Source organism: Myotis nattereri, assembly GCF_964212035.1.
Source record: "Myotis nattereri genome assembly, chromosome: 21".
Taxonomy (NCBI): Eukaryota; Metazoa; Chordata; class Mammalia; order Chiroptera; family Vespertilionidae; genus Myotis; species Myotis nattereri.
The window spans coordinates 16,544,656-16,571,185 of NC_138097.1; the positions used below are offsets into that span (position 1 = coordinate 16,544,656).

The 26,530-nt window shown below is 56.9% G+C and overlaps 1 protein-coding gene across 1 annotated transcript in view; it reads right to left on the reverse strand.

Annotated features, from left to right (window-relative positions):
• Positions 1-26,530, reverse strand: part of ADAMTS17 (ADAM metallopeptidase with thrombospondin type 1 motif 17) — a gene marked incomplete at both ends in the record, with an annotated part of 87,782 nt that overhangs the window by 6,933 nt on the left and 54,319 nt on the right. The window contains 9 exons of the mRNA XM_081114829.1: positions 2,827-2,979; positions 6,700-6,904; positions 11,609-11,744; positions 12,232-12,391; positions 15,118-15,275; positions 17,151-17,231; positions 19,345-19,465; positions 21,851-21,978; positions 25,048-25,214. Of these exons, the coding sequence (XP_080970955.1) occupies positions 2,827-2,979; positions 6,700-6,904; positions 11,609-11,744; positions 12,232-12,391; positions 15,118-15,275; positions 17,151-17,231; positions 19,345-19,465; positions 21,851-21,978; positions 25,048-25,214 (1,309 nt within the window). The remainder of the gene's footprint in view (positions 1-2,826; positions 2,980-6,699; positions 6,905-11,608; positions 11,745-12,231; positions 12,392-15,117; positions 15,276-17,150; positions 17,232-19,344; positions 19,466-21,850; positions 21,979-25,047; positions 25,215-26,530) is intronic.

The window sequence follows — 26,530 nt, forward strand, 5'->3', positions numbered from 1 at the left end:
CCACCCCTCCCAGGGGCCCGCCCCCAGCCAGGAGGGGGCGCCAAAGACATTTGGGGTGTGAACGCCACAGGAAAAGCGATCTATAGATATAAAAGGCTAATACGCAGTGTCCCCTCAGGAGTTCGACGTGTGCTGACTACCAGGTGGCAGCGTAGAAGGAAGGCAGGCCCCGGCCAGCAGCCGGAAGGAAGGCTCCGATCGGCCCCGATCGCTGGCCATGCCTAGGGACCCTACCTGTGCACAAATTTCGTGCACCGGGCCTCTAGCATTGAAATAAAATAACTGTTTCCCTTGCCAGCGTGGTTCAGTGGTTGAGCATCGATCTATGAACCAGGAGGTCATGGTACGATTCCTGGTCAGCGCACATGCCTGGGGTTGCTGGCTTGATCCCCAGTAGGGGGCGCGCAGGAGGCAGCCGACTCATGATTCTCATCATGGATGTTTCTCTCTCTCTCCCTCTCCCTTCCCCTCTCTGAAATCAATAAGAATATATTTTGGGGGAAAAAATGGTAATAGCTACAGGGCCCAACTTCTGCCTGCCTACTGTGAGCGAGGACCAGGCTTTAGTCCTCTCTAATCCTTACACGAACAGCCACGGTGGCATGCAGGGCTGCGAGCACAGTAGGTGCACAATAAACGCACACCAAATGCATGAATGGTGCCCCGAGGGGCAGAACGTGAGGCTCAGGGCCTGCGTGACGGGGCCTCCCACCCGGGCCTGCCCTCCCTGAGGCCCCCACTTCTCCCAGCCACACCCCCCCCTCCCCCCCAGCTGGGAGGGACCAGGTCTCTGTCATCACACGGAGCCCAGACCCTAACGACAGGCTCCACTAGGGCGAGACGCCGTCTCTCCGGCCTGTAAAGTCACGACTATAAAGAACTCCAGATCCCAGAGGGATGTTTTGAGAATTAGCGAAAGGAGGTTGTAAAAGTCTCGGAAGAAGGACTCGCTGCAGGAATGTTACAGCTGTGCGTGCGTGAGCCCGGGTTCCGGGCTCTGGGGGAGCAGGGGACTAGGTGGGGGTGACAGGATGCGAGGTGGACCCTCACTGCCCAGCGTCACCCCCGTGTGGTCACTGGGCCATTCTCTGAGGGGCCAGTCTGCCTGGGGCAGGTTTGGGTAACAAAGAATGAGAGAGAGAGAAAGAAAGGGAGGTGAGGAAAGGGAGGGAGGGAGGGAGAGGGAGAGGGGGAGGGGGGGGGGAGAGAGAGAGAGAGAGAGAGAGAGAGGGAGAGAGAGAGAGAGAGAGAGGGAGATGGGGGAGAGAATACCCTACAGTAACTCTTTCTTCTGTTTGTGCCTGGAAGGCACTTGCCTGGGAAAATGTCAAAAGCATGTGTGACAGATTCCCCCCGACTTGGCATGAGCACCACAGCCTCGGAAGCTGCTGGAACCTGAGCCAGCAGGTTTAAGCAAGAACGAAAATCCCCTGTCCCGGCTCCAGCCCGAGACAGCAGATGCTATCTTAGACCCCCCCACACACAGCCCCCCACACCCCCAACACACACACACACACACAGCCCCCCCACACCAACACACACACACACACAGCCACCCATACCCCCACACACATCTACACACACATACACAGTCCCCCAACACACACACCTACACACACACACACAGCCACCCATACCCCCACACACATCTACACACACATACACAGTCCCCCAACACACACACCTACACACACACACACAGCCACCCATACCCCCACACACATCTACAGTCCCCCAACACACACACCTACACACACACACACACACACACACATACAAACCTACCCCCCCCCACACACACAAACCCACCTACATACATCCCCCCACATCCAGCCATCTCCCCCACCCCCGGTCTCTCTGAGTTGCAGACTCTGGTTGGGACATGGCAGCTGGGTAAGCAGAGAGCTAGGGTGACCCCAGATGGGATTCTGGTTGGCGAGCAGGGAGCCAGGAGCATGGGGGCTTGCAGGGGGCGCTCTCCCCATCTCTCTAGTTTGGTAACTGACCTCGCCACCAGGACAGTTCCAAATCCCCTACACCCCTGTAAGAGCCTCCTTGAGCTTCTACCCCAGGGAGAGGGGCCCGCCCGGCCTGGGGCGGGAGGGGCAGGGCACAGCAGAGAGGAACAGAGCCAGGCGCCAACAGACCAGAGCTGCCCACACCTCAGCCTACTTCCTGCTGACCACCTGAGGCCATGGGACCCGCTCTTTCGTACTGCGTGCGGCCTCTGCCGCTTGGTCCCACCCACACCTGCACATCGGCCTCCAGATGACGTCATTGTGCCTGTCAGACAGGCCCCCTCTATGTCCTCAGCGACCCGTCGGGCACCACGGGCACTCCCAGGGAGACGGAGGTGAGTTGCCACCAGTATGAGTTCTGATCAGAAAACAACCAGAGCCCGGCCGGTGTGGCTCAGTGGTTGAGTGTAGATCTAGGAACCAGAAGGTCACGGTTAGATTCCCTGTCAGGGCACAGGCCCGGGTTGCAGGCTGGATCCCCAGTAGGGGGCGTGCAGGAGGCAGCCGATCCATGGCTCTCTCTCATCATGGATGTTTCTATCTCTCTCTCCCTCTCCCTTCCTCTCTCTGAAATCAATAAAAAAATAAATACATAAGCAAATAAATAAAAACATTGGTGAGAGTTCTGTGGCAGGACTGTCAAAAGCCACGGGCTCGAGGTGGAGAAGGGGCTGTCCCTTTCCAATGGCGCAGGGCGTGGGGTCACCGGCGGGCGCAGCGTTTGCCAAGAAAGTGCGTTTGCCTGGTCACGCAGGGCCCGCCTGGGTGACACCGGCCGGGCGGCCGGGAGTGCGGGCGCCGGGCTCACCTTGGACCAGTCCCCGGTCCTCCACGCGTAGCAGCCGGAGTAGTCCTCGCACGCCTCCTCCGCGCGGGGCCGGGTGGACGCGTCGCACTTCCCTTGGGAGTTGGTGCAGGTCACGGTGCGCTTCTGCGTGCCGTGGCCACAGCTGGCGGAACACTGCAAAACACGGCTGGTGCTGAGGCCGGGCGGCGCCATGCGAGTCCCCCCACGCCCAGGGAGGCCCCACCCAGGGCCAGGCCCGGTGCCGAGGATGCAGGGACCAGGGGCCAGGCTGCTTGTTTTTTGTTTGTTTGTTTGTTTGTTTAATATATTTTATTGATTTCAGAGAGGAAGGGAGAGGGAGAGAGAGAAACATCAACGATCAGAGAGAATCACGGATCGCCTGCCTCCTGCACGCCCCACACTGGGAACCGAGCCCGCAACCCGGGGACGTGCCCTGACCGGGAATCGAACCGTGACCTCTTGGTTCATAGGTCAACGCTCAACCACTGAGCCACACCAGCCCGGCCCTAACTTCCTTTTTCATAGTTGCTTGATTTACCTAAAATAAGGGGACGATCACAGTGATGTTCTTCAGCTACAACAAAGCTGACTTCGGCAAGAATGCACAGGAAGGACACATGCTATTCTTTGCATTTCTGTCCTTAACATTTACCCCCCAAATGTTGTCTAGCCTTATTTTTCCGAGGCATGCAGTTTAGTTCTCTGTCTGAAGATCTCAGGAGGTTGTCTTTCTCTTGCTTTTGGAGACTGAGGTAGACCCGCTTGTTTTAGCAGGAATCCACGGGCCGTGGTGTCACTCGGGTGGGGAGGGGGCATGTGTGTTTGTGACCTGCCTGTGAGGTGAGCGGCTGGTTTCAGGGGACGCCAGGGTCAGGCCTAGGCGGGCTAGGCCCACAGGGCGGCCCGGGCAGGCGGGTGGCTGCAGGCAGCCCTGGGTGACTGTGCTGAGGGGTGGTCCCCTGCTCTTCCGAACGGCCATGGTCCCCCCATCATTTCAACTCTGGCAACCTGTCAATAACCCATCTGAACCCAAGTGTTTCCAGGGGAAGAACTGTCAGAGGGGCTTCGGCATGGGGCAATGTGGTAGAAATACGTCGGGGCCCGGCCGGTGTGGTTCAGTGGTTGAACACTGACCTATGAACCAGGAAGTCATGGTTCACTTCCCGGGCAGAGCACATGCCTGGGTTGCGGGCTCGATCTCCAGTGTGGGGCGTGCAGGAGGCAGCCGGTCGATGATTCTCTCTCATCACCGATGTTTCTCTCTGTCTCTCCCCCTCTCCCTTCCTCTTGGAAATCAATAAAAAATACTTTTAAAAAGAAATAAGTAAGAAAGACACACTCAGCTCAAGCCTGGGCTGCGCCCTGGGAGATGGGTGGGTGCGGATAGGGTTTCCGGGGGCGGCTCGGGCGTGACGGGGCACATAGATGGATGGAGACGGAGATGGAGATGCCTCTATAAATCTCGTCTCCGCTGGCTCACGCCTCCCGAGATGGTGCTCTTGAATCCGATGCTGACAGCTGATAATGTCAGGCTGGGGTATTTTGGGAAAGAGCATGCCTATTTCTTCCATATAAGAAAGAATCTGAATGGAAAACGTATGGTTTTGATCTGATTAAAGTATAAATCTTGTTTGGATCAAGACCCAGGTGATTAAGGCCCTATGGCTCCTGGGGGGTGGGGGAGGGGAGAGAGACTACTTACCTGCCCCTACCCCTGCAACAAGTACCGCCCCCCCCCTCCCCCCGCCCCCCGAGAAAGGTCCCTGGGATGTTAAACTTACAAACCTAAGTCCATCTTAATAAAAAAAATCAAGCAAAATCTTTAAACTCTTGGCCTGGTCGGCGTGGCTCAGTGGTTGAGTGTCGACCTATGAACCAGGAGGTCACGGTTTGATTCCCAGTCAGGGCACATGCCTGGGTTGAGGGCTGAATCCCCAGAAGGGGGCGTGCAGGAGGCAGCCGGTCCATGATTCTCTCTCATCATGGATGTTTCTCTCTCTCTCCCTCTCCCTTCGCTCTGAAATCAATACAAACATATTTTAAGACAATTTAAATACTCTTCTTTTCTTAAAACATCATAAAGGGTAGGCTCCACACAGAGGCCCTTCAATGGGTACACGTCAAGGTCTGTCTGAAAAGGAAGCTTCGTTTTAGAACAGCCCTGGGCAGACTTTTCATTCATTAAGAATGGGCTGAATGCTTTCTTATTCTAAATAATTCCAACTGTTTGGCAATAAAGAGGAACTTTAAAAATATTTTCCACACTGAACAGTGTCTTGGACGGAGCCCTCTGACTTTCCTAGAGCACATCTCAAGGGGGACCCGGAGGAAGCTGGCCCTTCATCCAGCGAGTTTGCTGTTTTGCAGCCAAACAATCAAAATCGTGAAGCCTCAAAGAATGCTGTTACCGAAGAGAAAGCGACATGGGCATGAGCAGCCTTCAGAGTTAAACACCGAGGGCTTCACTGACCCCTTTCCAAAGTGGCGATGGCACGAGAGGCAGGACCTGGACAGGCTCAGCGAACGCGGGCCCTCCCAGCAGCCGCCTGCCGCTGGGACGCACAGCCTGCCTCGGGGCTGAAGGGAAGCTTGTGAAACCTCCTTCCCAGTCTGACACGAAGTTCAAATATGCCCCAAGGGCATTAAAGGCAGGCCTGCACATCTGTGATCTATCTGTGGATGTATCTTTTTATCTACCTATGTATCTACCTATGTATCTATTTATGTCTATGTATGTATCTATGTATGTACGTATGTATCTAAGTATCTACGTATCTATGTATATACCTATGTATTTATGTATCTATGTATATATTTATGTAACTATATACCTATTACCTATGTATTTATGTATCTATGTACCTACGTATCTATCTATGTGTTTATGTATCATCTATGTACCCATGTATCTATTTATACTAGAGGCTCAGTGCACAAAATTTTGTACACTGGGGGGGAGGGGATCCCTCAGCCCGGCCTGTGCTCTCTCACAGTCTGGGAGCCCTGCAATCGATCGCCCCTGCAGAGGGAGGCCCTGCCCACCTGGCCAGGGCTCCATGAATCGCCCCTGCAGAGGGAGGCCCCGCCCACCTGGCCAGGGCTCCGCCATGAATCGCCCCTGCAGAGGGAGGCCCTGCCCACCTGGCCAGGGCTCCATGAATCGCCCCTGCAGAGGGAGGCCCAGGCTGCCCTCTGCAGTGCCGCCGGCCGAGTAGCCTGGGCCTCCCTCTTTGGGGCGATGGTGGAGCCCCCCAATTGCTCGATCACCCCACCGGCCGGGACCTGGGCCTCCCTCTTCAGGGCGATCATGGGGTGATGGCTGGGCCCCCAACCAATCTCATCGCACCCACGTTGGCTGGCCTGGCGCCAGTGGGTGTCACAGTGTGGTCGTCCAGATGGTCATCTGGATGGTTGCTCTACTGTTCAGCAGTTTGGTCGATTTGTATATTACGCTTTCATTATTATAGATATCCATCTATGTATCTATGTATTTATCTATGTATCTATCTATGTATCTTCCTATGTACCTATTTACTTATCTATTTATCTGTCTCCCTCTCTCTATTCATGTGTCCATCCATCTCTATCTACCTGAGAATTTTCACAGGAAATGGGACGCAAAAGTAGTGTGGTATATGTTATCAGAAAGCAACTATCCATGATCAGTAACACGTTCCCCATGTGTTTTAGCCACGTTGGTATCTCAGATGGACGTGAAGAGCATGTGAGCGCCCACACAGCTCTGAGTTGCTTGGGGGCTGGCGAGGACTGTGACACGTGAAGCTGTGTCACGAACACGATGCAGGAAAAGGGACCATGCGGAGGTCCCTGTGGACAAGGGCCAGCAGCCCTGGTGGCGGCCCGGGCACCCACCTGTGACCACTCGGACGCTTCCCAGATGGACAGGCAGTCCTGGCCCTCGCAGCTCTGCACGGGCGCGGGCCGGGCGCCCTGGCAGTAGAGGGGCCGCGTGGTGACGTGGGTGCCGTTCTGCAGCTGGTGCATGCAGGTCACCTCCCGCTGCTGGACGCCCTTCTCGCAGGTCGCTGAGCAGGGGCTCCACGGGCTGGCCACCCACCTGGCCGGGAGGAGGAGAGACGGTGAGAGGAGACGCGGGCGAAGAGGCCGGCCTCTCCGAGGGCCCTGCCCCCGGACCATGGAGCCTGGGGCCTGCGGGAAGCAGGGGGGAGGCAGAGCAGAGAGCTCTGCGTGGACTCTGTCTTTTGGCCTTGTTAATTCTCACCCGAGGATATTTTCCCATTGATGTTTAGATAGAGTAGAAGAGAGAGGGAGAGACAGAGAGAGAGAGACATCGATGTGAGAGAGACACATCGATTGGCTGCCTCCCCCTCGCATCGAGCCTAAGCCTGCAACGGAGGGGCGGGCCCTTGACCAGAATCGAACCGGAAACCCTTCAGTCCACAGGCCAACACTCTATCCACTGAGCCACACCGGCCGGGCAACCTCCTGATTTTAACATGTCGGCCATGAACTCCAAACCTTACGACACCTCTGTGGGCCCAGCCGGCTCTGCTGTGGGATTCAGCCCCACGCCTCCAGTCTGGGACTTCACGCTTTCACATTCGGGCGGTGGGGGGGCAGCTGTGCCAGACCTGAACCGACGTCCAAGTGGCCATGTGTGTATTTTCCTCTCGCTCTCGCCTACAGAAGCCATTACTGGGCACCAGCGCTCGTCACATGGCCACCTCAGGCATTGCTTTCTCCTCCGCTTTGGTCCCCACACCCCTGTTGCACACACACGCATATGCACACATGCGCACAGACCCACACGCATGTACACGTGTGCACACACATGCTAGCTCGTCTTTTGGTCACCTTCACAGATGCGTCCCGAGCATCTTGTCTTCAGACAATGAGAAAGGAAAGGCTGCTCCAGGGGAGTAACATGGCGTGGTTCTCCCGAGACCCCAGCGTGAGTGGGACCAGCCCCAGGCACCCTCCGTCCGCGACCACGCGGCTGCTGCCGAGAACACGGGCTTAACGAGCACCAGCAGGCGCCCGCCCGCTCCCGCTGCCCAGCCCCACAGCCATTCCAGGTGAAACGGCGCCAGCAGACCTCCCTGCCACGCCGCCCGGGTGCCCCGCGCTGGCTAGGAAAATGCTCGGGATTTCTCAGGGCTCTGCCTGCGAACGGTTCCCAGGGGAGGGACCCAGGGCCGAGCGAGCCAGCCCGGCCTCTTCGGGAAAGTGTGCGGAGGGGACCGGCTGCACAGGCCTGAGTGTTCCGAGGCCCAGGCACAGGGCTCCCTCAGGGACCAGCCGGGGAGCTGGCTGCCTGCGCCCGAGCTCGCCCGCCCTGCGAGGCTCTGGCACGCGGCTTTACGAGTAGGCAGTTTGCAGTTCTGCCTGCTCCCACCCATGACTACCTTTATTATTATTATTATTTAATATATTTTCACTGATTTCAGAGAGGAAGGGAGAGGGAGAGAGATAGAAACATCAATGATGAGAGAGAATCATGGACCGGCTGCCTCCTGCACACCCCTTACTGGGGATCGAGCCTGCAACCCTGGCATGTGCCCTGACCGGGAATCGAACCCAGGACCGCTCGGTCCCTGGGACAATGCTCAGTCCACAGAGCCACACCAGCCGGGCTTAGCCGCATCTTGCCAAGGCCGCCCACCTCCTCCTTGGGGGTGGGTCTCCCCGAGGCAGCGTGTTCTGAGGACACTGCAGACCTCGGCTCCGGCACGTCGGAGAGACACCGCGCATTAACACCGCAGGCGAAAGAAACCACCGGGAGTTTCCTATAAAACGTTACAGCGGGATCCGTCACCAAAAAATACTCATGCCCTTCCGTTCACGTCCCAGATGATCCAGGCATCCTGAGCACACGGTGTCACAGCAGATGCTGGGCAGATGCTCCTCTGGGAACAGAGACAATAATTAGTCTCAATTAAGTTCCCAATAAATTATGGAGCGGGGGGCGGGGGGGAGGGGGCCTTTGGCAGCTCAGCCCTGTGTGGCTTGTTGGGCTCAAGTCAGTGAACCTGGTCCAAGCTGTTTAGAAACTCTGGATGGCTCTGGCTAATTCACGTTCAGAGTAAATTGCATACAAGTCTTGGCATGAGAGGGAATGATGAATCCCATAACCACTTGCAATTGGAAATAATAATTTGTTAATAATTTTAATAGCTAATGAGCTACAGAAACCATGTCCAGGAGTCCTCCAAGCAGAAGGGAAAGAGATCCGTTTTATTTCTGGCTTCCTTTCCCTTCAAATATATTTTACTGATTTTGAGAGAGAGGAAGGGAGAGGGAGAGACAGAGAAACATGGATTGGCTGCCTCTTGCACGCCCCCTAGTGGGGATCGACCTGGAAACCCAGGCGGGAATGGAACCGTGCCCTCCTGGTTCATAGGTCGACGCTCAACCCCTACACGTGTACCGGTTAATAATGCACATGGTAAGCCACGCCAACTGGGCAAAAACTCTTACTTGTTTAAAAATATTTCTCCAAAGCCTCGATACTTGAAGGACAGTTTTGCTAGGTATAAAACCCCCGGTCTCCCTCCTGAATTCCCTCTCTGCTGTTGTGTAAGGACGCCCCTCACACCCACGTGACGACGGGGACTTGGGAGTCAGGGTGGCAGCCACAGAAACCACCAGGAGTGTGTGGGCACTGGAAGTGGGGAAGAGCAGAGGAGGTGCCCCAGTTCTCGAGGGACTCCGAACCTTCACAGCCATGAGTTTCCCGGGAGCCTGCTGATTCCGTGGCCGCCCCACCATGGAGCCCTGCCCAGAGCTGTCAGGACTGGAGGGTGACAAACTCCACGGGCAGAGCTGCAGTCAGAGCCCCCGGAGGCCTCCCTGGACAGGATCACAGGCGACCTGGGTCTCGCTGTCACTCCGTGGTGATGGGCCATGGGACTGTTTTGTTGTTGTTATTGTTCGTTTGTTTTTTAAACAAACCTATTTTTATTGATTTTAGAGAGGAAGGGAGAGGGAGAGAGAGAAACATCAATGATGAGAGAGAATCATGGATCGGCTGCCTCCTGCACGCCCCCCACTAGGGGTGGAGCCCACAACCCGGGCATGTGCCCTGACCGGGAATTGAACCGTGACTTCCTGGTTCACAGGTTGACGCTCAATCACTGAGCCACACTGGCCGGGCCCATTGGATTGTTTTCCAGCTCGATTAGTAGAAATACCACCGACACTTGCTAAGTGCCGCTGATCTATTGTCATCAAGGCCACAGTCAAGTGTGAGAGGGGAAGGAAGGGAGAGCTTCCTGCAGGAGCTGATGCTGAGAGCGTGGGAAGAGGAGGGCTCCTGGGCAGGGGCAGGGCGGAGCCAAAGCCAGAGTAACAAACGCACCGCTTCTATTTCAGTGGGAAGCAGGAAAGAGGAGCTTCACGGGTCAGACTGCCTAGAAACGGACGCGATCATGGCATCTTTTCAGATTCTGGCTGTGCCTAAGGATCCACATGTTCTACACTTCATTCTTAAGTCATGATCACACGCATGCACACACACAGACACACACACTCATGCACACACATGCATGCATACTCATGCATATATGCACACACGCATGTGGAATATGCTGCCATAAAAACAGAAGGGATTTCACTCAATCTTAACCCCAAACCAGGCGAACCTGGTTAAGATATCTCAGCAAAGAGGACACATTTCAACTCCAAACGCACTTCCTCACAGATGACTATTCGGGGTGCTTGCCAGGAAGATATTTCATGTTCTTCTCTGAATCCCCCAAATTCAACACACAGCACAGTATGTGCCGCCTGGAAGGGGTCCAAGCCGTAACGACTCTGGGGGAATAGCTAATAGCTCGGCAGTAACTTCTCAAGTGGCCAATAAGCTCTCAAGGGCTGAAGAGACATGAGCTCGGGGACGCTGAGCTGCGGGTCCCAGCAGGCGCCCAGGTCCCTGTCATACCCTCTCCTCGCTCCAGGACGACGTGGGACTGGGCCATGAGGGACAGGCTCGCCCCTTCGCTGCCAGATGATGGCAGGGCCTCTGTCCTGTGGACAGCAGTCAGCATGGGGAAGGCCGCTGGCCGCAGCCATGGCAGCTGAGCGGATCTGCGATTTCTGCCTCGCCTGCCAGCGTTGGGGCCAGGTTCGCCGATGTGTTTGTGTTGGTGCGGGAGGCTGGAGGGAGCCCATCTGCTGTGTGTGTCAGATTCCAGATTCCAGATGGTTAGGGCGGGGTTTGGGAGCGGTACCCACGGAGCGGGGGGCGGGGGGTGCAGGATTAGAATAAGGAGGTGCGAATGGCGTGCAATCTGGGAGGGAAAGGCAGCTTGCTGGGACCTGGATGGGAAAAGAGGGCTGAAGAAAATGGAAGGGGGGTAGGGGAAATCGAGGAAAACATTCGGGATAAAGACACCCCCCCCACACACTTTTTAATTGATTTTTAGAGAAAGAGGAAGGGAGAGGGAAAGAGAGATAGAGAAACATCAATGATGAGAGAGAATCATGGATCAGCTGCCTCCTGCACGCCCCCTACTGAGGATCCAGCCCACAACCTGGGCATGTGCCCTCGACGGAATCCAGCCATGACCTCCTGGTTCCTAGGTCGATGCTCACCCACTGAGCCACGCCCGCCTGAGGGATGGAACATTTCCATCCCAGTTCCGGCTTAGCAGCCAGAGGGCCAGTACTCCCAGCACACAGATGCCCCAGCAGCGAGGGAAGGCGGCATGGAGTGGCCTGTACCGACTGTATCACTCCGCCCCACACACAGACGCTGCTGCCCCGCCCCAGAGGGCCGGCGCCGGAGATGCCAGCTCCTTACCGTGCCTGGCATGGGTGTGAGTTGCACCTTCGGACCTGGGGCTCCGGGCGGCTCGCTGGGGGGCAGTCGCTGTCATTCACCAGCGTCGTGGTCTTGTTCACGATGCGCGTGCAGGACACGATGGTCCTGCGTTCCCCTGGAAACCAGCGCACAGGGAGCTGAGAGGCTGTGGCTGCCACCGCGGGAGGGGCATGAGGTCCCGCTGTGGAGGGGCCTGCAGGGGTGTCTTCTGATCGGAGAGTCGTTAACTGACTGCGGTCAGGGCAGGAGAACTATCAGCTCGGCCAGGAGGGTGTGCAAGACATGGGCAGGGCAGTGCGGGGCAGGAGAAAAATTCTAGACTAGGACCAGAAAGAGGCAACCGCTGCCCGGCCGGTGTGGCTCAGTGGTTGGGCGTCAGTGGTCTGGGCTCGATCCCAGTAGGGGGTGTGCAGGGGGCAGCTGATCCATGATTCTCTCTCTCATTGATGTTTCTCTCTCTCTCCCTTCCTCTCTGAAATGAACAAACACTGGTTATGCGCCCAGCCTGTCCCCCTCTGTGCCCTGACCACAGAGTGCCCGGAATCCACGCCTCCTTCCTTTAACAAAACCCCGCACCTGTGGGCCGGGACCCCGGGGCTCACCTCCTCCACACTGCACGCTGCACCCCTCCCAGCCGCTGTGGGTCCAGATGAACAAGGAGTCGTGGGGTTTCTCGGGTTCGCTCTGATTCTCAGCCGTGGCGTTCACGGGGATGGTGTACTCGTAGTGAATTCCGTAATTCTGGTCATGAAATAACAACACCTGGGCGGCAGGCAAAAGAAGAGGCCGCTTTGAAACCACGCAATAGCCCGAGGAGAGCCTCGCTGTGGGGTCTCCCTCCTGGTGAGCACGGGCTTTTAAAATAGCTTCGACCTGCCCAGCCAGGATGGCTCACTGGTTGAGTGTCGACCCAAGAACCAGGAGTTCAGGGTTCCATTCCCGGGCAGGGCGCATGCATGTCAGTGTTGTGGCTCGACCCCCAGTAGGGGGCGTGCAGGCGGCAGCTGATCCATGATCCCCTCTCCTCATTGATGTTTCTCTCTCGCTCTCCCTCTCCCTTCCTCTCTCTCTAAAAATCAAACAAAAAAAACCCCATATTCAACTTAACGTTGCAAAACAAGGCTTCATGTAGGACTTTCCAGTGGCCTGGCTGTGGGGGGGGGGGGGGGTGTCCTCAGGGCAGGCCTAACACCAGCAGGTCCTCCCTAGGTCGAAACCACCAGCAAGTTCACTTCCAGGCCGGGAGCTCCAGGCAGACCATGCAGGGCCCACCTGCCTAGATGGGGGGAAGGCCAGGTAGCAAGTGCCTGAGACGGAAGCTTCCTCCTCCCTCCCCGGGGCTCCCCCTCCCCCGAGGGCTTGAGTGGGTGGGGGGTGGGGATGGGGCGCCCCAGCAGCACCAACATCCACTTCTCCAAGGAACGCATTTGGAAACCTGCCTAGGGTGGAAAAGAAAGTAAAAAAAAAACACCTCTTTAAAAGAGATCTTTATTATCTCAGTCTGGGAATATAAGACTGGTGAATGGGGGATCCATCTGAAACCAATTTCATGCAATTTCGCAGCCACGTATACTTTGTGGGCAGGTCCCCGTGGCTCCCCAGTGCGTGCGTCCTGGTTTGGGGGACAGTGGCCTCTAGGGACAGCCAGAGGGGCACCTCTTGTTTCTAGATTTGCAAACTGGAAGTCACCGTCATTGTTCACGAGAGAGAAGCGATTCACATTAACGAGGGCTGGGCCCGGGGCTGCGGCTCGCTCTCTCTCTCTCTCCTCTCTCTCTCTCTCTCTCTCTCTCTCTCTGTCTCCTCTCTCTTTCCTCTCTCTCCGAGTTTTGTTTCTCGTGGTCGGAATGGATCCCGGCTGTGCCTCGGCCTGAACAGGCTGGCGATGCACTCGGGCCATGAAAGCTTTGAGAAGAGATGGGAAATAAACCCATCCTGGCGCCTGCTACAGGGAGCAACTGCAAGGGCGGCCGGGTGACCTGAGGGTGTCCTTGGCTTCCTCTTGCAGGCCCTCTGCATAACTGCTTTTATTTCATTATGATCATCATTACTTTTAATCCTCACCCGAGAATATTTTTCCCATTGATTTCTAGAGAGAGTGGAAGGGAGAGATAGAGAGAGAGAGAGAAACATCGACCTGAGAGAGACACATCGATTGGTTGCCTCCTGCACATGCCCCTACCGGGGCTAGGAAACCTGCAATTCAGGTATGTGCCCTTGACCAGGAATCGAACCCGCGACCATTTGGTCGGCAGGTGGATACTCTAACCACTGACCAAACCGGCCAGGGCTGCGTTTTGTTTTATTTTATTTTATACATTATTGTTGCATTCAGGGCTCACAGGCAGAGCTGTCCCTGCAGTGCTTTAATGTTCTTAAAAAGGATGCATCAGCTTAGCCGGTTTGGCTCAGTGGGCAGCGCGTCAGGCACAGACTGAAGGGTTGCGGGTTTGGTTCCGGTCAAGGGCATGGATCTCAGTTGCAGGCTCCATGCCCAGCCCTGGTTGGGGCCTGTGTGGGAAGGAAACAATCAAAGTGTCTCTCTCACATCGATGTTTCTCTCTCTCTCTCTCTCTCTCTCTCTCTCTCTCTCCCTCCCCCCTCCCCCCTCCCTTCCATTCTCCCTAAAAAAAATCAATGGAAAAAATCTGCAGGTGAGGATTAACCAAAATAAAAAGGATGCATCCGCAGGTGGTCCGCGGGTTGGGTGACATCCTCCCCGACAGGTAAGACAGGACCCCACAGGTGTCTGAGACCACCCGGGGAGTCGACATTCCCGGAGAACCTGGGCCTCCCCCACCCCCAGTTCCCGGATGCCTGTTGCAAGGCGAGCTTGGAAAATCTGAGCACTGCTGGTTTGGAAGGAAGCGGAGTCAACAGCTCCTTTCCAAAAGGTAATTTCCAGTGTGGACACACACACCGAGGGGCGGGCCGGTGCCGTCTGGTGGGAAAACACAGACTTCGCGCGGCCGGCTGCTGAACGGGCCAAGTCTCCCTGGCGGCCCCAGGGCTGCGCGGCTCCTTCCTGGAGGCAGTTCCCTTTAAGAAGAGGTGGGAGCCCTGCCAGCGAGGAGCCGGGCGACGTTCTGAGAGGGGGGGAAATCCGAAGCATGCCCAAAGGGATGAGATAAGAAAAGATGGAGGCCGGCCGGTGTGGCTCAGTGGTTGAGCGTCGACCCATGAACCAGGAGGCCACGGTTTGATTCCCGGTCAGGACACATGCCCGGGTTGTGGGCTTGATCCCAACAGGGGGCGTGCAGGAGGCAACTGATCCCTGATTCTCTCTCTCTCTCTCTCTCTCTCTCTCTCTCTCTCTCTCTCTGTCTCCCTTTCTCTCTGAAATCAATAAAAATATATTTAAAAAGAAAAGAGAAGATCAAGAGCGAGCCTGGAGCTGCAGGTGGCCAGGTAAGCCACCAGGAGCCGGGTGCACCTGCCCGCCACCCACACCCCCAGGAAGTAGACAGGGGATCCTCTCCGAGCCTTACCATCAAGTGCAGGGGGATTTTGGTCGGTCCCTTGGCAGAAATCTTCTCCCACAGGCCCCTGCGGACGTAGCGGACCGTGGTGCCGGCGATCTGGAACTCTCCGGGGAGCTCGATCTTCCAGTCGCTGTTGATGGACCTCCGGCTGGAGTCCTTGAGGGCTGGCAAGATAACGGGACAGCATGGAGCCGAGGCCATGCAGAACACCTGTACAGAGCAACCCGACAACCCAGCCTTCCCTCTCCTGGGTATAGACCCCCCAAAAATCCCCAAAACGAAAAAAATCAATAAAAACATTAAAAGAAAAAAAAAGAACACAGGGACTTCTGGAGGGACCTGGTTCTGTCTGTGATGGATGTCTGAGGCTCTGATTGGCTGGGAAGAACAATTTCATTTTCAGGCTCCGCCGGGGTCAGAGGTCAGACGTTTGATTTGTATTTATTTTTTAAATATGTTTTTATTGATTTCAGAGAGGAAGGAAGAGGGACAGACTGAAACATCAATGATGAGAATCATGGCTCGGCTGCCTCCTGCACGCCCCTTACTGGGGATTGAGTCTGTAACCCAGGCATGTGCCCTGACCGGAACAGAATCTGGGACCCTTCAGTCCCCAGGCCTCCGCTCTATCCACTGAGCAAACCAGCCAGGGCAAGTCGGACGTTTTAAATTGCTGCCTGAAACACAGCAGGGCTTTGTGTATTTTGCTGAGGAGCCATTAGGAGCCTCTGAACGAGGAGAGGAACTTCCCACAGAAGGGAGGGTGGGTCCCTGCTCTCCTCACCGCCCTGGCAGGGCAGACAAAACCTCCTCCAGGGCCGAGAACCTGAGGTCACGTGATGCATGTCTGTTTCCGAACCGGGCCCTCCTTTCTCCGTGCAGATATTTACATGTTGTCCTGGACGCCGGGCACGGAGGGAAAGCTTGTGAGCCATGGCTGGGCAGCGTGGAGGGGCATCCCTGGCCGGGAGGGCAGGGCTCCTGGTTAGCGCTGGCTGCAGGCCCATGTCGGGGTCTGACCCCGTCCCCAGGCCACCACCCCCCCCCCCCCCGCACCCGTGGGGCTGTGCAGGAGCGGGCTCCTCGCGTCTCTCCCCGCCTGCGTTGCACTGGGAAGACTTGACCCGCAGTCAACCCACTTCTAATCCTGGCGCCGCGTCAGCGCCTTTTATTTCCACCCGGAGGCCCGCCAGGGCTGTTCTGAGCCGTGGATGCGAACTGCAGAGGCATTTCCTGTTCCAGGTGGTTTCAAGCCGCGAGCCAGGCGGCGTGGGCTGGAGGTAGGTGGGGTGGAATTCCTCGGGAATCGATCCCAGCAAATGCGAGGGGAGCTCAGGGCTCCACGGGCTTAACTTCCAGAGCGCCCGGCCCCGGTGCCAACATGGCTGGGTTGCACTAAACTTTAGAAACGTCACGAGCGTGGACCACCTCCGGGCTTGCCCGAGTGCATACCCCAGGCCCTGGAATCCTGGGGTTCTGATTGGCAGAGGAGATGAGGGGACCAAGGCAGGCCAGGCCGGTGTGGCTCAGTGGTTGAGCATTGACCTATGAACCAGGAGGTCACGGTTTGATTCCCGGTCTGGGCACATGTCCGGGGTGCGGGCTCGATCCTGTGTGGGGTGTGCAGGAGGCAGCCGATCCATGATTCTCTGTCATCACTGATGTCTCTCTCTCTCTCTCCCTCTCCCTTCCTCTCTGACATCAATAAAAGCATGTATTTTTGAAAGTCCATTTCATGTGGGAATTAGGAGCTGAGCGATCTAATGGACCCTGACATCCTGCTGTCCTTTCACGTTTCCAGGGAAAAGCAGAGATAATGTCCCCCATGTTGCTCGCTACCCGGGGCTGGGGTCAGCTGAGCGATGGCGCTGGGAAGTCCCGGCAGCCAGAACCATGAGTCTTTCTATCACGACACCTAAGGTATGAGTTTGACACCGATGTCCTGGGAGAATGCTGCTGACCCGATGACCGGCCCGCCCCGTCCTCTGCCTCCATCCTCAGAACAGACATCGCGAGTCAGATCCTTGTTTTGGCGTTACCTAGGAAACTGTGGGCGGGTTTGTCCTCCACCACGCGGATCCTCCGAGCTCCGGCGGGAATGACAGCGGCTTCGATATAGCCTGTGGTGACGGATAACATGGGTGAACCACTCTTGCCCCATCTCCCACCAAAGTCCCCTCTCCCCGCCTCCTCTATAGAGATTTCAGAGCTGGTGGGAGGTACAGCTATGGTAAGTGTCAATCACAGAGCGTTCTTCTATGGCCACAGCCCCTGGGCTGCCGAATTCCAGAGCAGCACTTACTTATTTGCATGAGGGATGGGTTGAACCGTATCCCGCCCCCCACCCCCCAATTCACTGGTTAAAGTCCTAATCCCCAGGACTCAGAATGTGACCTGATTTGGATTCACGTCACTGAAGATACAATTAGTTCAGATGAGGTCTTTGTTATATTTTTAAAAACAGAATAGACTGTTTAAGAAGGTTTCTCTTTCAGAACAAAACGCAAAGGGGTGCAGAGCTCATGGGTCACCGTGGGGGGTTGCCGTGGACACCAGTCGCTGGCGCTAAGGCCTGCGTGGACAAAAGGCCATAACGTCAAAACGGCGATTTAATGAATGAAGTGAAAGCCTCGTACCGAGAGCTTCCAAAACACCCCATTCAAACCACTTCGCTGTGCCAACTCCACCGAAGGCTGAGCCCACCCCTGAGGAAAGCAGAGTGATGGCCAATTCGAGCCGATTCCTTCACAGATGAGTTGCCCAGGGCCTTGATCGGTTCAAGGCTGGGAGGCGACAGGCCAGAGGGTCATACTACCTCCACGCAGCCCTCCAGGACACGGGAGGAGGGCATCCCGGAGGACATGGATGCTGTCCCCGTGGGGGGCTGCTCAGAATTCCCAGCTTCAGTATTGAAGGTAAGAGGACCCAGAGGAGGTCAGACAGGGGTCAGGATTCCTCAGAACTGGGCAGAAAGCCTGCGTCCGATCGCTTTTCATCTCCGGGATGGTATTTCTCTGTGATAGTCACCCTCGAGGGTGCTAACATTCCTCCTGGGCGCTGGGCAGAGATGAAAGGTGCCTCCCTATCTGAGCTGACAGAATCGGCCGGTCCGTCAGCCACACTTGGCGCCACGGAGATGTCACATGACCTGGGGGAATCATACTATTTCCAAGTTGGGTTCTTCCTTCAACCTGAAATGCCCTGCCCCACCCCCACTGACAGTTAATCTCTAGTTATCCTTTTTTTTAAGAAAAATATTTTTTTTATTGATTTCAGAGAGGAAAGGAGAGGGAGAGAGAGACAGAAGCATCAATGATGAGAGAGAATCATGGATCGGCTGCCTCCTGCACGCCCCCTACTGGGGATCAAGCCTGCAACCCGGGCATGTGCCCTGACTGGGAATCGAACCGTGACCTCCTGGTTCATAGGTTGACGCTCAACCACTGAGGCACGCTGCCTGGACCACCTCTCCTTGTTCTTTAGGGCGTAGGGGTGCCCTCATCTGCCCGCGGCCCTGAGGGAGGCGCCCTGCAGCACCCCCGCTGAGCTGCCTCCCCCTCATACATGCACTCAGGCTGTTTGCCGGGTTCCCCTCCCTGGACTTGGTGACAGCTGCATTTTCCTTCTGCAAACCTCCTGCCTCTAACATCGTCGTCATGCTGAATCAATGTGCACTGGATGAAAGGCTCATGGGCGACCGTGGCTCAGGGTTGGAGCATCAACCTATGAACCAGGAGGTCACGGTTCGATTTCCAGTCAGGACACATGCCGGGCTGCGGGCTCCATCCCCAGTAGGGGGCATGCAGGAGGCAGCCGATCCAGGATTCTCTGTCCTCACTGATGTTTTTCTCCCTCTCCCTCTCCTTTCCTCTCTCTGAAAGCAATAAAAACATATTTTGGGGGAAAAAAAAATCAATGGGAAAAATATCCTTGGGTCCAGAGGGTTCACAACAATAAAAACATCTGAAGTGTCTTAGCGGCCGGTGGCTACGAGACTGGACGGAGCCGCCCGGATTCGCACACAAGCCGCCTGCCTGACAGACTGGACGCCTGCGTCACTGTGGATAAGACGCCTTTCTCTGCCTTGCAGAAGCTGTGACACTGAGTCCCAGGTCACCCTCTCGATGGCCCACCAGCCCTTCCATACGAAACGCAGGGAGGGCACGCGATCGCTGGCTTGGGGGCCAGGGAAGTAAGACGTCCGTAAAACACAGGCTTGCGCCCCGCGCTCACCTGTCCCCCGGGAGTGGCTGAAGTCGCCCTTGACCACGCGGCAGGTCTTGCCGTCCCCGCTGCACACCCCGCACCGGTCCTCTTTGGCCGCCGACCCGATGATGCCGTCGCAGCCGATTTTCTAGAAGACCAGAGAGCTGGGTTAGCCTGGGCTCCCGTCTCACAAACGTCTGTCACGTGATGCTGGGGCCCCCATACTTTCAGAGGCCCGAGCAAACAGGCTAATTGATTTTAAGACCAGAAGATCAAAGAATGAATGGGATCCAGCTTGCGTTATGTTCGGCGGGATAACCACCTCACGGCCGAATACAATCTTTCGTGTCTGACAGAGAGAAGGGGGCCCAGGAAGGCAGCAGTGCCCCCAGCCTGGCCGGCGAGGCTCAGTGGGTTTCATTTTTCTGGCCAGGAGGGAGAACACGTGCTTTCTGTAACGTCACAGCCACCTTGCAATGACAGCCGCGTTCTCTCTTCCATCAGAGGGACGCCACCGACTCCTTATTTTCACTTGGACTAAAGACTTTCAGGCCGGCGGCACCAGCCCTCGACCCGGCATTTTCTAACAATTAGTTAGAAAATGTTAGTTCTAGCCGAGACCGGTTTGGCTCAGTGGATAGAGCATCGGCCTGCGGACTGAGGGGTCCCGGGTTCGATTCCGGTCAAGGGCATGTACCTGGGTTGCGTGCACATCCCCAGTAGGAGATGTGCAGGAGGCAGCTGGTCGATGTTTCTCTCTCATCGATGTTTCTAACTCTCTATCTCTCTCCCTTCCTCTCTGTAAAAAATCAATAAAATATATTAAAAAAAAAAAAAAAAAAAAGAAAATGTTAGTTCTAACAATTCACAGCCCTCGCCTATTTTTTTTTTAATGTATATTTTTATTGATTTCAGAGAGGAAAAGAGAGGGAGAGAAAGAGAGAGAGAGAGAAACATCAATGATGAGATAGAATATGGATCGGCTGCCTCCTGCACGCCCCCTACAAGGGATCGAGCCCGCAACCTGGGCCTGTGCCCTGACCGGGAATCGAACCGTGACCTCCTGGTTCATAGGTCGACACTCAACCACTGAGCCCGGCTGGCTGGGCTCGCCTTCCCCTTCTCGACTTTCCCCTTGTTTGGTTAAAGGCCACGCCATCTCTCCGAGAACGGGCGCCTGGAAAAGAACATTTCTGAGTTCTCCCGTATCTCAACGTTCCTTTATTTTGCTCCCACGCTTGGTTGCTGACTTGGCAGCGGAATTCTAGAATCCTGCAGGAGTCTATAATTATCTCCCCTTCCTCTGCCAGGGTGCGTTTTCCTGTGTGTTTTTCTTGGTCTTTCTTGGGCCGGCTGCTGCTTTTCTTCTAACAGCAGGTCATCTCTGGTTGACCGCTCGCGTTTGAGAAGGAGGCACACAGGAAGACCGACCCGGGGAGCTAGACTTGCGGGCGGGGGTGTCGCGTGGGGGGCTTCCACTCGGGTGAGTGCCGTGCTCAAGCGCTGAGCCCCGCGGGCCGGGACTTCCCTCCTTTCTCTTTGTCTCCTTCCGTGGCATTTACCACTGTTCCAGTGAGTCACAGACATGCAACATCAGGATGGGTCTGGGGACTATATCCCGTGGGGCAAGTCCCCAAAAGCCAGGCATCGGTACCCCTGGGGTACCACTTGCCAAAGGCACCAGCTTCGTTCTGTATCTTTTGTCTCGAACCAGAGCAGAGCTTGTCCAAAAACATACGCTCACCTACACCTCCCACCCTCACCTGGGCATCACTCTTCCCTTTGTCATCACGTCTCAGGTTGTTCAAACATTTTTGAGCATTTAAACACTACGAGACACCTACTCTTTCAGCCACCTCGACTCCTAGGTGGTAGCCAGGTGAGCCTGCAGGAGCGGGTACCAGTCTGAAGGTGGGAGGCAGCACCCTGGCACCTTCTTAAGAAAACCCATTCCTCTGCCCGGCTGGCGTGGCTCAGTGGTTGAGCAGAGCGGTCGACCCATGAACCAGGAGGTCACGGTTGGCTTCCTGGTCAGGGCACACACCCAGGTGGCGGGCTCCATCACCAGTGTGGGGCATGCAGGAGGCAGCCGACCCATCAATCGATGTTTCTCATTGATGTTTCTGTCTCTCTCCCTCTCTCTTCCACACTCTCTAAAATCAAGAAATATATATTTTTAATCCTCACCAGAGGATATTTTCCCAGTGATTTTAGAGAGAGTGGGAGAGAGAGTAAGACAGAGAGAAATATTGATGTGAGAGGGACACATCGATTGGTTGCCTGCTGCACACTCCTTGACCAGGGCTGGGGAGGAACCTGCAACCGAGGTACGTGACCTTGACCGGAATCGAACCCGGGACCCTTCGGTCTGCAGGCCGACGCTCTATCCACTGAGCCACACCGGCCAGGGCAATAAAAAAAAATATTTTTTTAAAAAAGAAAACCCACTCCCCCAGGTCTCCCCGGGCCTCCGCCCACGCCGAGCCCCTCTGAGGCGAGCCGCCCCGCCAAGGACACAGAGAGCACACGTCACCTGGCACCTGCCGTGCACGCAGAGGTCGGTCTCGTAGGGCCCGCAGGGCGTGCCGTCCAGGACCCTGTCGGCCACCAGCAGCGGGGACTCCTTCCCCAGGGGCGAGCAGTACAGCTCACACGGCTTATCTGGGGAGGGAAGGGGTGAACGTTGGCGTGAGGAGCGCCATGCGGGGCGCGGGTGATTGCTTTGCAAAGGGACCGCGAGAGGAACATGGACGCCTGCGTGCTCTCTCCACCAGAGTCTCCCTAGGGGGCCTCCCGGGGGCCTGGGAGCGAGGGTGGGGCTGACGGGGCCACAGAGGACTGGACACTGAGCTGGAGGGTTCCTGCTACAGCAGATACGCTTGCACCAGCGCCCGGGCTTTCGTGAACGAGTGACGGTCACTGAACAACCACTATGCTCAGCTGCTTTCCGTGGCTGGTGTCCCGTGGCACCCTGATCCACGCCCCAGTGGGAAGGCTTGTCTTAGGAGGCGAGAGGGGAGTGTCCTAAGGTTATAAGGAAGAGTCCTTTGGCTAAAAGCAGTTTGAAAACAGTGAATTTTTAAATTTTTTTTTAATTTTTATTATTTCCAGAGATAGGGAGAGGGAGAGAGAGAGAGAAACATCAATGATGAGAGAGAATCATGGACCGGCTGCCTCCTGCACGCCCCCTACTGGGGATCGAGCCTGCAACTCGGGCATGTGCGCTGACTGGGAATCGAACCGTGACCTCCTGGTTGATAGGCTGTCGCTCAACCACTGAGCCACACCGGCCGGCGGGCAACTTCTGTTTTGTTAAGCAGCTCCAGCTGGCTTCACTGAGCTGGGGTGACAGAGCCCTCACCATCACACCCGCCCGGTCCCCTGCGGGGGCTCCGACCCGGAGGGGTTCGGCCATGCCGGGGAGACGGAGCTGGAATGTGCCTCTCGGCCTGTGCCAAGCCCTCCGATGCCTCGGCGGGAGCGTGGCCTGCTGGCCCGGCCGGGGACGCCTGAGCTCTGCAAGGTCTGCGCTGCGATGAGATTCCACGGGGAAGGCAGAGACGGGGTGGGCTGGGCCCCGGGCCACGTCCACGGTTCTGTGTGAAGGCTTTTCCACGGAGAAGCCGTTTCTAAGGAGAGTCTTTGTCTCCTGCGGGAGGCGGGAAGGGCTTGTGGTCCCGAGTCCTCCCTTGGAAAATCTACCTCTGCAAGAATTTCCTTGTTTTCTTTTTTCTTTTTCCTTCGTTCAAGAAGAGAAAATAGAAAAAAAATATAGCTTCTCCCTCCCTGAACTGTGCGTCACCAGCCAAAGAATTCCGCCGCGATAGCAGAGCTATGAATAGGGCGGTCAGAGCGGGCTCCACGGAGCCGAGCCGGGGCTGGGCCCTGTGGAAAGCGGCTTTGGAGAGGGACGCTGACATGCTGCCCTCCCTCCCTGCTCTGGGCCGGCCATTGAGGAGTTGGTCTTTCTCCTCTGAAATGCTCCTCTACGAAGGGCTGGCTCCTGCTTCTGTCTGAGAAGAAATGAAACCGAGTCTGCGGGAAGGCCTGAGAGTCCCCCCCCCCCCCCCAGGGGAGGTGGCCCCCGCAAAGCCCTGAGCTCCAGGTCTCTCTGTCCAAGGCGAAATGCTGACTGTACCCTGCCTGGCTTCCTTATCCAAGACAGTGGCCTTTTTAGCGCCCGGCCAGCATGGCTCAGTGGTTGAGTGTTGACCTAGGGACCAGGAGGTCACGGTTCGAATCCCCGTCAGGGCACAGGCCCGGGTTGCAGGCTCCATCCCCAGTGTGGGGTGTGCGGGAGGCAGCCGATCCATGATTCTCTCTCATCATTGATGTTTCTCTCTCTCTCTCTCCCATCCTCTCTGAAATCAATACAAATATATTAAAATCAACAAATACAGTGGCCCCTTTCAGGTCAAAGGCGGAGGCGCTCATCACTTCTTGCTTTGGGAGAAAAAACACCAAAAAGCGAGTGGGTGGGACCGTCCGAAGGCAATGAGCTTCCCCGAGGAGCCCCTGCGAGGCCCCCGGAGGCGGTGTGGGCAGAGGTGGCTCCCAGTCCCTGAGACAACGCGAAGGCCGCCGAGGAGGTCAGCCCTCCAGCAGCGGTTAGAAGTGAAGAGGGAGTGTGATCGGACTTGGAGAAATGGGTGGAAAAACAGACATTTCAGTGGGATTTCTGCGTTTGCAGAAACGAGGCCGGGGAACTGCAAACCAAAGCAAGAGGCGAAGGAGAGGAAAGCACACAAACCCCGTCCACATAGCGGAGTGGCGCGGAGGGCGGGGCGAGCCCCTCGGACGTGACCTCCTCTTGCTCCCGGGGAGCGGAAGAGGCCTGGCCCGGCCTCGGAGTCCTGGCCGATCTGTGGGCCTGGCTGAAGGTTTGCGAGCCCGGCCTCCCTCCGGACTAGGAATCCAGAGCACCCGGGGCTGCTGGGAGCCTCCTGCGTCCCAGGCACGGCCAGGCCGAGGGCGGTGAGAGTCTGTGCGTGCAGCTGCCCACACCCTCCCGGGAAGGCGGGCTCCCCTCCCCCTTGACTGCAGGGGAAGCCAAGGTACAAAGGCTCCACGGGATTGGCCCTGGCTGGTCTGGCTCAGTGGGTTGAGCGTTGGCCTGCGGACTGAAGGGTCCAGGGTTCGATTCCACGCCCGGGTTTCAGGCTCAATCCCCAGTAGGGGGCGTGCAGGAGGCAGCCGATCCATGATTCTCTCTCATCATGGATGTTTCTCTCTCTCTCTCCCGCTCCCTTCCTCTCTGAAATCAATAAAAATAAAAAATTTACAAAAAGACTAAAAACCGACCCAAAATGACCCAGGAAATTGCAAGGCAGCGCCAACACTGGAAAGGGAGGCAGCAGACACCCACTGTCCTGGCCCCACACAGCCTCCCTCTCCACACGGTTGGCCCTGGGCCCCGGAAGCAGGCAGCAGGCTGCTGGTACTCCTCCCCCCACCCCCACCCCCACCCCCGCCCCTGCTTGCTGCAAATGGGGGTGCGGGAGGCCTCTGGGCTGCTGCCTGCCTCGCAGCTGCTCTCGGGAAATGGCACAGAGCTATGTCGTCCAAGGCCAACCCCAGGCTCAAGCCGTGGGTCCCTCCCAGGCTGACTGGGCAGGAGGACTGGGGCACCCTTCGGGGAGGACTGCGGGTGGGGGCGCCCTCTGGGTTTCCCCGGGAGGCGTGAGGTTCCTGGGGAAGGGACGGAGGGAAAGGACGCGCCATGTTCCTCACCGTCCACCACCACCGCCGTCAGCAGGCCCTTCTTCTTGCTGCTCAGCCGGTCATGCGTCTGGCACTGCTGGTCCCGGAAGCTGGGCAGGCCCTTGGGGCAGGGCGGGTTCTCGCAGACCGCGTGCTCCACGCTGGCGCCCAGGCAGTGCGCGCCTCCGGGCCCGGGGCTGGAGGGGAGAGACCGGCCCCCCGAGTTAGCCAGACCCAGCCGGTGCTCCGTGTCCGCCTCCTTCCCAGGAGTGGGAGGGGCCGGGTCAGGCCTCCCAGCACCCCCTCTGCTCACATACCTCCCATCTCAGCAGCCCCAGCCCCACATGGACAGCGAGTGTGAGTGAGCCCTCAGGGGAACGCATCCTGAGGCTGCAAGGTCATCTGGACACGCAATGTGTTGAGTATGGGTTAGCAAGACCCACCCCCTGTGCCTTTCATCTGCACTTAAAACTTAGCCATCAGGACCGGCCGGCGTGGCCCAGTGGTTGAGCATCGACCTGCGAACCAGGAGGTCATGGTTCGATTCCCGGTCAGGGCACATGCCTGGGTTGTGGGCTCGATCCCCAGTAGGGAGTGTGCAGGAGGCAGCCAATCCATGATTCTCTCATCATGGATGTTTCTCTCTCTCTCCCTCTCCTTTCCTCTCTGACATCTATAAAAATAAATTTAAAAAATAAAAACCATCCATGTGGACACCAGGTCGCTGGCGAGTGGAAAGGGCACATTTGGGGTCTCCCTGTGGGAGCAAAAGCTGTGACAGGTGCATGACGTCACTCCTGCCCTCCAGGGGCCTTAGCAAGCAGGCTGCTTCCCCTCCTGATGCTCCTGGGAGACCCCACCCCAGTGACCTGCTGCCTTCCTCGCTCCACGTCCCTTCCTCCTTGGGCTCAGACAGAGCTGGCTCTTCACCTGAGAACGTCCGAGCCGTTGCACCCCTCCTCCCCCAAACACCCGCCCTGCGATGCAGGGGGCACCAGCATTTGAATTAGAGGTGACCTTCCTACCCCACAGGCTTTTGGCGGAAACTCCCACCAAGAAGGACACAAATCAGGGCAGGGAAACATGAGCCCAGGAGGCTGCAGCCAAGACACGGCTGACCCCCAAGGCCTGGAGGTCAGCTGGCAAGAAGCGCAAATTCCAATAGCTGGAAAGACCAAGACCAGAGAGAGAGAAAAGGGGGCGAAGGGAGGGACTCTCTTGCCAGTGTGTTTGGACAGTGAATAAACCAGCTGTAGGAGACAGGAAAGGGGCCAGGACTGAAGGGAAGGGAAGGGGGGGTTGGAAGGCTCCGAAGCCAGGCCGGGATGCGCAGAGCAGGGAGGTTTGCACATCCTGGGAAATCGCAAGGCCGCCAGCCTGGTGCGCTGAGGGCTGAGCGGGAGGGAATGCTGTTGGGTCAGCGCTTGGCGCTGGGCCCCATCAGCTGTGTTTTGTAACAATCACCACATCAGGTCCTTCTGCAAAAGTGGCTGACGCGGCGGCCTGGGCCTCA